The following is a 12,596-nucleotide window of genomic DNA, read 5'->3' as shown; positions in this document are numbered from 1 at the left end:
ACTGGCTCAAACCAACCACATACATCTTTAATAACGAAATAACATACTTCAGAACTTAAAAAGAATTAAAATGACATTATAATAGCTAGTCTGTAGTAACTAAAGGTACTTTTTACTTGTTTTGGAGTGCTTCAAGATGATAACTGCACAAGGGCTGCAAAGAAATTTCAGTAATGCATGTGACATAGTCAGCCTAATGAGGTCTTTTAGAGTACTTAAAACCAGCATTCATCTCCACTGTTCAAAACAAGCATCTCTTACATTCAATGCCTAAAAAATATTTCCTAATTCCTCCATAAAGGAATAAAATGGCAAGCATTTTCTCACTTCTTGATTGAGATCTCATTAATAAGATCTCAGATATATTCTAAGGGAAGTAACCACTCTCTATGAATATTTCCACATAAGACTAAAGTCCAAGAAATAATACATGTACATGCCAGTAGCGTCCTTGAACAGAATAAACAGGATTTGTTTTGGACATGAGGACACTACCCTAGGAAAAATTACACCACTATTTTCTGGCACATGCATCAGTGGTATTATTATTATTATTGATGATAATAATAACAGTAACAATAATGTTTAAAGTGCTCTACTTCCTGAGGAAAAGCTGTGGTGAGCCACATTACAGAGAACACATTTGGCAGTACTAGTGAAGCTGCCTCTGGAAAAGGTATCACTGATATGCCCTCTATATTTTTCTGTCTCAAAAATCCTGCCACTGTTATCTTTCTCTCTCCCCTCACAACTGAGGCATGATGCAGCAACAGCATCTACCAATGGATTCATAATTAAATCTTGCACATGCATGTCCAGCACAAGGAAAGTTTTACTTCTTATAGTACATTTATAAAATAAGAATCAAAGAATACAAGTCATCTCAATACTTTTTCATTATTATTATTATACAAGTTTTAAATGCATCTAAACTGAAGTTTTCTGAAAGAATGGAGCACATACCACAAAGCAAAAGAAAAAGCTGATTTTTGCTACTTGGCTTGCAGTGAGCTTTCCTACAGTTTTTAAGATTGATTCCTGCTCCTTCACTGTTGGATACGACATGCGGGACAGCTTTGCTTCCAAAGCGTGGCTTGATGGGAGCTGCCTGATCTCCATGATGTTACTGAACCTCACACGAGGCTTTTTGGGTGCTTGAAAGGAGGAAAAAAAGAAAAAAAAAAGAAAAAAAGAAAAAAGATTCGTATTATCATTAAACTTTTTGAGCCAACACAATATGCGAATAAAACTATGACGTTGCAACACACCATTAATTACAATACCGCACAAATAACAGGTTTTTATCCAAGTAGAAGACATGCCATCATGATTTATTAAACTAATATTTTGCTATTCAGGAGGCCAATAATAAGACAAAGCACAATTAATTACTGTTTTCAATCAGTAAGTTATCCATCCACAAAAACCTCACTGAAAAGCATCACCCCTGCTCCCTGTCAAAAATATCAACAAAAGGTAACAACATATTTTTAGACAGGAATTATTCCATATTGACAAACATTTTCTTTAAATGTCTAACAGCCAAACAGCCAAAACCTGCACACAACTGTACCTAACTGCAAGGACAATGTTTCATTCAGAAGATTAAAGTCCAACAGACCTCAAAGCTTAGCAGAGACCATAAAGTCACTTGCCCTTTTGAAAGCCACCCTCTAGCTAATCTTGCAAACTAGGATCATGTTTTATTTATAGTTATTTTAGTATCATTAGCTCCCTCTGTAAAGAAAACATTACACTACACACTACAGGTAAATATTAGCCTAGATCAATATGAAACAATACCTAATTTCCTAAAAAAAGGTAACGGGAAAGCTGCAGCTGGAACAATTCTGAAATGATTGGTGCATGTTGCCACAGGAAGCAAAGTCTACCAAACTGGTTCTTAACGTGTGCCATGTAGAAATTAAGAGACTTTCCCTTTGATAAGCTGGGACTCTTTTGCTGAGGACTGGCTAACTGGATGTTTTGAAGCCAACCTTTCTACAATTGTCTAGGACAGTTAGGCCTGTTCAGGTACTATCACAAGATAGTGAGGCTTAAATAAAACCAGAACGCACATAGACTGTTAAAATTCTTACTTTGACTGCTTTGCTCCTGCTCTAAAAAGGACAATAGCTTGTTTTTCCAGAGGCTGACTCACTGCTGCTGGTCTTACAAGCCCAGAAGGAAAGAATCACAAGTACTGAACCCAGTTGGTCCCTTGAGATAAACATAGGCTGCATCTGTAGTGACCAAGAAAGGTAAACTGAACGACAGGCCTATGTTTTCTCTACCTGAAAGTAAATACATGAGACTGCAATTCATGCAAGAAGAGATTTTTAGAAAGGCGAAAAAAGGAAAAAAAAAAAAAAAAGGGGGTGGGGGGGAAGGGGAAGCAAGACCTGCAACATGACAGCAGTTACACTAAACAAAGAGAAAAGTAACTCCTTCACCAAAGAACTAACATTACAGCATTCCAAAAGTCTTTACTCACTTTTCTCTGCATCACTACTATTACTGCCATTTTTTTCAGTTGGCAAATCATGAAACTTTACAGGAACATATAAAGGTTCACTCTGCAATGAATCAGTATAAGTAAAAATACAGTTAAGCAGGATATTTAAATTACAAGCAGTAGAACTTATTTAGCGAATTAGAAAACTAAATAAAGATTGGTGAATAGTAAGAGAATCAAACTTAAAGTGGTTCTGCATATAGACTTGTCAAAACCCATGTATAAAGTATAGAGCATATTAGACATATTGGGAAAACACAGTACTAAAAGAGAACTGTGCTCTTTTGCATGTATCCTCATGAATACAAAACTTATGGCCAGAAAATTCACACCTACTGATTTAAAATTACAAAGTAAGTGATCAATATCACAGATATTTCAATAAAACTATAGCTTCTGTCCAAATTATAAACTAGAAACATGAAATATAGAACATGTATACAAAAATTAATGCACTCATTTTCTCCCCATGAGCCTAAAAGCCCTCATTTTCTTCCCTAGATCTAAACATCAAAAAACTTTGGGAAACATGTACAATACATAAAGCACTTAGAAGTATTTCAAGCAATTAAAACTTCTGCTAACAAGACAACTTTTAAGGTGCTTGTTTAGATTAAATTAATTAACTGTAAGAGTGAAGTAATGAAAACGATCTGGTAGTTGGATTTACATTAGGCTTGTTTAGGACTAGAATTTTGGTGGATGTTTAAATTAACACAAAATTGCCCAGGTTTCTAGAGTCACATCAACTTAATGAATTGAGCAGGCTAACAAGATTTTATTCTTAAGCACAGAGAGATAAAATTGAAAATCCCCTAAAAATTAAATGAAGAATGCATCTGAAAAAAAGTCTCTTTAAGTAATTCTGTATAAAATATCCATACAGTAATTTGCCAATACTCAGTTGTTTCCCCCGCTCTATTAGAGATGGTATTGAGTTGAATATGTAAAGGTTTCCTTCGTGCAAGACAGTATTTCTTTGACAAATGACTACAGAAACATTCAAGTAAGTGCTTTATTGAGCTGAGAATCCATATTTCTTATAATTAGCAATACTATTATGTGCAGTACTTATTAGTAACATATAAGCATATAAGTTACCAATCCCCTTTGCCAAAAACTAATACATTTAAGACTGCCATATTTTATAAACAGTAAGTCAGGATGATTGTGCCATGTTATTGTAAATGACAAAAACATTGACCTTCATAAATTAGGGCACTTACCAGAGAACTGTTTACAGTGGTGTCTGTTGTACAAGCAGCAAAATAACCTTCAGCATCTGCAAACTAATTACAGAAATTTTAATGTAATAAACTACCAAGGCAAAGTTACTAGTAACTGAAATTTTTGAAGAGTAAGATTTTTATTACTTTTTCCATAATTCTGTCACAATTCCCTCTCTCTCCTCAGCCCTTCTCCCCAATACCAAGAGGGCTTACAAGTTCAGTAAATAATTTCAGTACTTTCTTGTACCTCTTGAAGAACCCCACTGAATTCAACTACCCAGGTATGAATGCAGAATGAGACTCTTAGATACAGAAAACCTGCAAAAATCAGTATTAGGGACATATTCTCCACTAAATTATCGTGCAACTGTTAACAAGCTGCTTCTTTCTTCATTTTATTGAGGCAAAATTCCTCTCCCTCTTCCTTTCTGCACCTTACCAAACCCCTATTTCCTGAGCTGCAGCTTGCTGCTCTACCATGATGGTAGCAAATCTATTAAAGCCTCTAATGTGGAAGAGAACTTAAAAATAAGGTGTGTTTATCCAAGCAATCATTAAAATAAAACCATATAAATGGACATGTTTTCCAGATTAATAAACACAAGACATTTTAAAGGTGCTTGCAATAATTATAGAGTTGAATATTAAACTACATCCCTTGAGGGGAAGGAAACTTCTAACTGCACATTACAGTCCTGTCTGCACTGTTCTTTTGAAAAGGAAAAATAATGGCATTCCAGTAGCAGTGTCATGAGTACCACATACAACATGTGACAGACTGGGCATTCTTACTCATTGCATTCCAGTTCATATTTCATTACTGTCAGCAAAGAAACTAAGTTCTGTTTATTGCCAAATTATCTTGTGATGATTCTGAACGTCAAGTCTAACGTGCTATATTAGGCACAGACACTTGGTATTAAAAGCTCATTCAACAAATATTATATCAAGATATCAGCTAACTCTAAATGCTCTATGTGTTTAACTCAAGAATTTAAAAGAAAGAAATTTTTTTAGTTGTTGTGTTTTGTCTTTTTTTAATAAAAGTAATTTGTATAAAAGTCACGTAACACTTTAAATATGTTATGCCTACAACTGTCACTATCAGTGAAGTCTAACATATCCAGAAAATCTGAAATCAGGTCCTTTCACACAAGCTATTTTCTATAAAGACATGTTGATTAACAGCATGTTCTTGGATCACATTTTCTGTTCTTTTAATGTGAGATTAGTATCAGGCCAAATGCCTTACTGCTTCCTGAGTGCTGCTGTTCAGCATTTTGAAACACTGGCACAGAACAACTGCTCTTCCCAGCATCTCTTGGAAAAAAACCCAGTATTTCTGTCATATAACAATAATTTTACGTTCTAGCACAAACTATGCCTAACTCTGGAATGGGCATCAGAAGGTCACTCATGCACAAAAGCTATAAAAAACAGTATTAACAGTAACAAAAACATAATTCTACCACCCTTACTAAATGTAACTTTAAACCCCTCAAAACAGTTAGCAAACAGTTGTGCCAGAGACTAAAAAAGTCAGTGCTAAAAATCAATTACAAAGTCCAAGTTCTGACTCCATTGGTTACAGATGTTGGGGGAGGTAAAGGGAACCAAGAGCCAACAGTGGTGGGGTTCACAAGCTCTTGTTAAGAGGAACCATCCCCTGTAACTGCCCAGGATACAATACCAGGCTGCTTGGGCCAATGGTCTGGCCCAGCAGAGCATTTCTTACAACTCCTGACACATCTCATGCTGCTTTCTCTTGCCTCATCCTTTCACATGACAACTGTTACAGCTGCTATGTCTTCCTGTGCCATGACTCAGTTTATACCTCAAATACATAAACTCTGCTCTTCTCTAGGGTCTGTTTTAAGGGGTTTTATTCTGTAAAAACTTAAACAAATATCACAACATCTATAGAGTTATAATACTTACAAAAGCTGCATGCCTTCCACGAAACCCACGAGTGCACTGTTGCCTCCATGGTTTCCAAACAATAAATCCCAAGAGGTATAGAACAAACATGGATGTTTTTGCAAATGTACTGAAAAAGGGTTTGTTGTACCTTGTAAAAACATACTGTGGAAAGAAAATAATTGCAGTATCCAAAATTACCAAATAGGTAAGAATTCACAAAATGAATGAACAGGTGTTAAGTATATAGTCCAGTCTGGTTCCCAAAATAACAGAGCTGTGAGTACTGACATGGATGACCAAAGGAACCAACTGGCCCTACCTGTTCTAGGGAACCCTCTCCCAAACTATCTCTGGTGCCAACAAAAAGAAGCCTTTTTGCAAGATACAATGCCACAGGAGGAAAGCTACTTATTACTGGCATCTCACCAAGCAACATATTTATATGCTACTGTAATGTAGCAATGAAAATACATTTACATACAAATATATTCTAAATTAAAGACCACTTTTATAAGCAATAACATTAATCATAAATTAGAGAAGATTACTTTGGCTAAATAACATTTAGGTCTCAGAAGTGACTCCACCAGCTTATTGCAAAAAATGTTTTATTAATATCACATGATAAGCACAAACACTTGTATGTGCTTAGTTTCAAAACTGATATAGAACATGCCTTGATGACAGTTCAGAAAACTGAATTTAAGAATTTGCTAAAAATTCAATTTCCATTGCTAAAGCTCTGTTTTAAGTTCTAAAACTTAGTATGAAATAAACACCACAACAGTTTCAATATGGTGAATATATGAACTAAATGCAATTACAGGGCTTAAACTCCATGACCTAAGTCCTTTCATCCTGGACTTCAGGATGTTTTGAACTATAATGCACCACATCACTCAGTCTTCCATGTTACAGCTCATTTACTATTTTTTGGGAACCATAAGGGCATTATTTTAATCAATATGGCAATAAACAAAATGAACTCCCTGACTACAGTACATAGTTATGAGCTTATGCTCTTTAAAGTCATCAGTAACACCTTCAGTCTCAAAAGAAACAGGCACTGAGTTGAGCTTATCTGTAACTTTAAGTGGATTCAGGCTGGTGAAACACTGAGTGCTTGATAACCATGTTTCTGTTGCATCCTTCTCTTTTATTTTCCCTTTAAGATGTCGAACAACACTTACAGAAGTGAGTTCTGAAGAGGCCACCCAGATCACGTCAACCAGGAGGAGAATGACAATTCCTAGAGCCATTCGCCTGCGCTGAGTGGATGAACTGCTCTGGGAGCTCATCCGGTTCATGATAAAAACCCACACCATTTGGAACCTGGGCAAAAGAGACACAGAAATAAAACACAGAAGATTACAGTGACACACAAAAAAATAAGCAGTGGGGGCAACTGTTTCATATATATAAACAGGACTTAATATGCAAGGATGCACATAGGCCTGTGCTTGTTAAAAAGCAGATCTTTGACAGATCTGGCAGGAAATTTTCAGAGATATTAGGGACAATTAGAAAATAAATCTTGACTTTGCAACAATGTATCAACTGCTTTAGCACTGAAATAAGCAAAAGTAGGTGAAACACAATGCCTTTTTGGAATTTGTGCTGCAAGTTCTGCAAAATTTGAAACCACTATATTTTGGTAAATTCAGATACCTGACAGTATAAATTAGATTGATGTGTTGTGACAAATGTCAGAAATGCGTTTAAACTTAGAGACATTCAACAAACATTTCTGAAGACATAGGAAAACGTTTGGGTAAATCACAAACCCTTATAACAAGAGGTGATTCAAGCAAAAAAAAAAAGAATAATTGTAAACTTTAAAAAGCAGACTACACATGCAGTTGAATTAAAAAACAATCATACAGTTATTTGGCAATTTATGAAATACAAGCATGAACCAATTCAAGGGAAAATCTATCAAAAATCCACTAATGTTACAAGGGAATTCAGATTTGTGACACAGCTTTACAGCTGCCCATTGGATGGCCTAAATTTAGGAAAAGTTTCAATTATATTACTAAAAAGCTTCAAACTCAAGTGACAGAGACTGATGACTCATTCACTGCTCTACTTGTACCAGAATCCTTTACAAACTGTCTAATGAATGTCAGTAAGACATGTATGTGTTATTTCTATGATTGACATTAGCTTATTTATGTCTATATTTTAAGAACCAATTTATCAAGAGTTCAATAACTACAGATGGCATAGCATACCATAAACTCAAACACTACCTCTGAGAGAACTGCTCAAAGAACTGCAATCCAAGCCACCTTTACAGACCAGCTTCTGACTTTCACAGTAAATAGAGGTCATCTGATTTGCTAATATGTTTTGGCAAATTTAAATTGAACTTTGTTTTTTCCACGTGTGAACATACAAATACTTGCTTTCTTCTCATTATTTACATTTCTTCTCATTATTAATGAAAGAGACAGTGCAACAATGCTCTCAGTGAGTGAGGAAGGTACATTTCTTTTTCCCAGAGTAGCCTGTTCTTCCGATTAATGATTTAAATGCCCAGATATGCACAAGTGCTTGGAGATCACAGCACTGTTTCCTGCTTTGACTCATATTTCTATGCAGTCTCTGCCATGTTCAAATCTTGACACTTTTTCCTCCATTTCTTAAAGGGCTTCTTTCAAAAGAAAAATGAACAGGCAGAGTTCCTGAAGTATAATTATACCACTAGATCTATGCTGATATATTCCATGTGTGGGCATCAGTTCTGGATAATTACTCTGCTTTTCTGATAAAATGGTGGGACTGACAAAAGAAAGCAGAAATCTGTAAGTATGGAGGGGCAAAATTATGAAAGACTCAGCAAGGAATTACAGTTTTTACTTGATACAGAATAAAGGAGAAAACATTTGTTCTCAAAGAGAGAACAAATAAGTATATTATCTTAAACTCAAATAAATTAACATAAAGCTTATAAAGGTTTTTTCAGTTTTTATTAATTGGTTTAACAGATACTATGTATTATACTCTACAAACTCTGCCTTCATTTTATTATGACTAATAGCCTACAAGCCATTACATGAAGTTATATTATATTATATACAGCCTAAAAATTGCTCTTGTGTTTGCATAAGATGCAGCTAACATGGAAGCTGGGCATAGAAGAGCTCCAAACAAACTGGAAGGAAGAAATCTCATTCCTGTCAGGCTACAGCACAAAACATGGACAGTGGGAAAGTATCCTAGAAATGAAAGCACTGCAGCCTTCCACCAGTTCTGTGCTGCAGGCAGGAGGGGAGAGGTAGCTGGGGAGACAGGAGGGAAAGGCAGCAGCCCAATCAACTGGACATCTCCACATCAGAGGCTCCCTCACACCTACAGCTCTGCTGTTCTCACCACAAGCTGCTTCAAAGCACACTCTGTGAACAGAGATCGTGCACAGACAACATTCACATTCTGCAGCTGCTTAATCTTGTACTCAGCTTGTCTGTATTAGGCTTGAACAAATCCCTTGCTTTAAAATCCCTCAATGGGAGCAAAGTAAAGGATGACAGACTATCCACCACTTCTTAGATAAGAGGTTACACATAAAGTTATTCACAGTCTATGTACATTTTACACCATTTCTTCTGTACCTTTGATAAGTAGATGTTAAAATTCTAAATAAAGAGCCCATAATTATGCCTTGAAGTTGAAATTTTTTATATGTTACAATAAGAGCAGCTATTACTTTCTCCTCTGACTACCAAGTATCTGTTTAACAATTCTGTGTGCCTAATATAGTGCTTTGCTCAATCCTTCCCTAACAAGGCAAAAAGCTTAACAAGAAAGGGTAACTACCAAGTGCAGCACCATCACCTTCAAGCTAATAGCTGACTAAAAAAGTTGCAAAGCAGCAATACTAAAATGCCTACAACATTCTGCAGAAATCCAAAAGCCTACTGAAACCTGAATACTAAGTTTTAGGACAGAATTAAAACCCAGTAAAACATCACACAAAATGCAAAGACAGATTGAAACTACTATTTTGGAAAGTTTTAAACAGACACATTATCCCCACTTATTAACAGTACTCGTGAACTTGCAATGAAATACAATTCCCTACTGTTATGTTCATTATAGAAATGAACACAAAAGAGTATTTACTTTTCTCATATTACCTTCCACAATAACTGTAAAAAAGAAACAAAAGTGGTGACTAACAAACTTCACACTTCATGTCAAAGTGAAGACAGCCTCCTAAAAAAAAACAAACAAAAAAAAAGCAGTGTGAAACACGTGCATAGGTATATTAAGCATTTATCTGTGCAAAATACTGTCTAAAATTTCAAGTTCCACAAGTGTCTTCTGCAGCTCAAGTCCTAAGTGTTGGAGACATACAGATCTAGAATCTTAAGAATCAGTCTGCATAAAAAATGCCAACAAGACAGCCCTGAAATGCAAGAAAACATGATCCTTTACTACTTTTGATATTACAAAGAACATGATCCCTTCCTTATAAATTGTCTATAAGAGATCTACATGAGGAACAAGAACCTGATGATGTTAAGTTCTGATTTTTTAAGCTATGCACAGAAAGGCACTATTTATTAAGTGTACATTCCTAAGCAAAGTATTTAAACATTAGAACTAGAAAGGTAATGGAAGAACATATTGGCTTGTTGGTCTTAAAATAATCTAGAAAGATAAGGCACCTCCATGTTATGTCTTGGGGAAGCCCAGTATCACTCCTAAAATGGATACAGCATTATTACTGTATTAAAACAAAACACCACCTTACCTGAAACTTTTTTTTTTAATTTTTAAACTCAGATCATATAGACACATTCAATAAAATTCATTTTAAAAGTGTTATATAGGAAAAGAAACATTATACAAAATAGAGCCATAAGTTTTATTGCCTGGAAGTGCTGGAATTTTTATTATTATTATTATTATTCATGTGAAATGTTTCTAAACTCTGTTTTAGGGATATCCTGAATCAACAGGAGTCACACACTATGCTAATGAGTCTCAAATTAGTGTCCCAAACAGAAGTAGCAGCAAGGGCAGAACTAAATACTTACCCAATATCTTGCTCTTAATCACCTGTCAAGCACGGCTGAGAGTTTGTAAACTGTTAACATGGGGCAATAGCTAAATTCATGCTTTTCACCTATGAGGTTAAGAGGCAGCCCATAAGGATAGGCCCTACAAGCCTGCAGTTCAGCCCCCACTGAACTCAACATTTACACACAGCAAGTTCAAACCTTTTCCACAGTTCACCAAATGGCCATAACTGCTTAAAATAAACACACAAACAAACTGGAAGATACATTTTCTAAGACACAAGTATGTGATTACCTAACTTCTACTCCACAAAGCCAATGCTCAGTGTAGACCCTGAATACCAAGGCAGTAAGTCACAGAACATTGTGAGTTGGAAGGGGCCTACAAGGATGCTAAAGTCCAACTCCTAAGTGAATGGCCCAGGGACTGAAGCCACAACCTTGGCATTATTATTGTAGGGCTTGACCCTTACAAAACATTTAATTTCTCAAGTGCACAAAATTATTATAAATTTAAGTCACCAGAAGACAGAGAGGCTGAAATAGGAATGATGGTTTAAAAGTAAATACCTTATTCTACTCTATTAAGAGAGCAGAAACTTCAGCATGTTTGCCTTTTGTTTCCATTATGAGGAAAGAAATATGCTTTCCACATGGTGTAACTTTAAACACAGCAACTCAAATCTGGCATTTAAAGGAATATTCATTAAAAGGCATTTCTTAATATCATTATAATTTTCAGCAAATAGCACAGAGACCTTTTAAAGTCTCTAAAATTTATTTACCATTCCAACAGTCTTAGAGTTGGTGCTGTCATCTTGTAGAACCATTTTCCAGCCAGTTACATGAAGATCTTCTGAAAAATAAACATTAAAAATTTTCTTGTCGTGACACTGTACTTTGATTTTAAAATGTTGCAGTACCCTAGATCATGTAAGAAGAGTCACCACTGTAATTTATGATAAAAAGATATAAGAAGTGGTCTCCCCCTTTGTGGTCTACAGTGCATGCTCACACAGCTGACTGCACTAAAGCCAACAGGCCCAGCAGCCTGTCCAACCCTGCTGTTCTTAACATGCAACAGGCAGCTTCTGAGGGCAGGAGATATAACTGCAACATTGATACTTCATGTGCATTCCTATTTGGACAGCATCAAATGTTTCTTTGTGCAGATTATTTCCACATTAAAAGTTCCACCCAAAAAGAGAAAATCACATGAAATTCACAAAATTTCACTGCACTGACAATTAGGGAAAAGAATATTATAGGCCAAAGAATTGCCAAATCATTGCAAAACAAAAGTATTGCTGTTCTGACTGTTCTAGGAGGAAAACACATAGCTTGTCTCTCCCCTCCACCACCAAGGAATAGAAAAAAAGTACATAACAAGAATGACAGAAGACACAGAACAGCAGCTCAGTCACAGACCATGGTGCAAGTCAACTGGAAATTTTTCCTTGTATTTACTCAATACGATTTCATGCGCAATTTGAAAGACAACATATCAAGATAAGGCTTGCAAGCAAAATAAATGGGTTTAGTTTTTCCAGTTATACCAGCTGCTCCAACAATACAAGTTCTGGGATACAACCTCCTCCCCCTTTTAACATGTTCTGTCATCAGGTGACTCTTGTTTCATATTAGATAGCTTTTAGAGACACTGCTTTCACTTTAACCAGAAGAAAAAAGCTGAAAGCAAAATGATTTCTATTTATATGTCAAAATCTGTAAGCATACATTAAAGCAAGATTAACACAATTTTGACCTCCACTCAACCTCCAAAGGGTACCACGAGACGAGAGCAAAGCCAAGAATGGTCAGGAAAGATGGAAACGTGAGCCTTATGCAACAAGATTATTTTATTCACCACAGCCCTGTCATTTTTACTCAAAGAAAGTCTCCTGT

The 12,596-nt window shown here is 35.8% G+C and overlaps 1 protein-coding gene across 2 annotated transcripts in view; it reads right to left on the bottom strand.

Annotated features, from left to right (window-relative positions):
- SLC35F5 (solute carrier family 35 member F5) overlaps positions 1-12,596 on the bottom strand; it is a 30,233-nt gene that overhangs the window by 15,525 nt on the left and 2,112 nt on the right. For both annotated transcript variants that reach the window (XM_048309417.1, XM_048309418.1), the window contains exons 2-8: positions 11,477-11,547; positions 9,804-9,882; positions 6,855-6,996; positions 5,683-5,826; positions 3,742-3,804; positions 2,495-2,576; positions 964-1,154 (exon numbers count right to left, since the gene is read on the bottom strand). In XM_048309417.1, the coding sequence (XP_048165374.1) occupies positions 964-1,154; positions 2,495-2,576; positions 3,742-3,804; positions 5,683-5,826; positions 6,855-6,989 (615 nt within the window). In that variant the 5' untranslated portion in view covers positions 6,990-6,996; positions 9,804-9,882; positions 11,477-11,547. The remainder of the gene's footprint in view (positions 1-963; positions 1,155-2,494; positions 2,577-3,741; positions 3,805-5,682; positions 5,827-6,854; positions 6,997-9,803; positions 9,883-11,476; positions 11,548-12,596) is intronic.

This window comes from Corvus hawaiiensis, chromosome 7, assembly GCF_020740725.1.
Source record: "Corvus hawaiiensis isolate bCorHaw1 chromosome 7, bCorHaw1.pri.cur, whole genome shotgun sequence".
Classification (NCBI taxonomy): Eukaryota; Metazoa; Chordata; class Aves; order Passeriformes; family Corvidae; genus Corvus; species Corvus hawaiiensis.
Note: the sequence above shows the minus strand (reverse complement) of the source record. Positions and strands in the feature narration are given on the sequence as shown.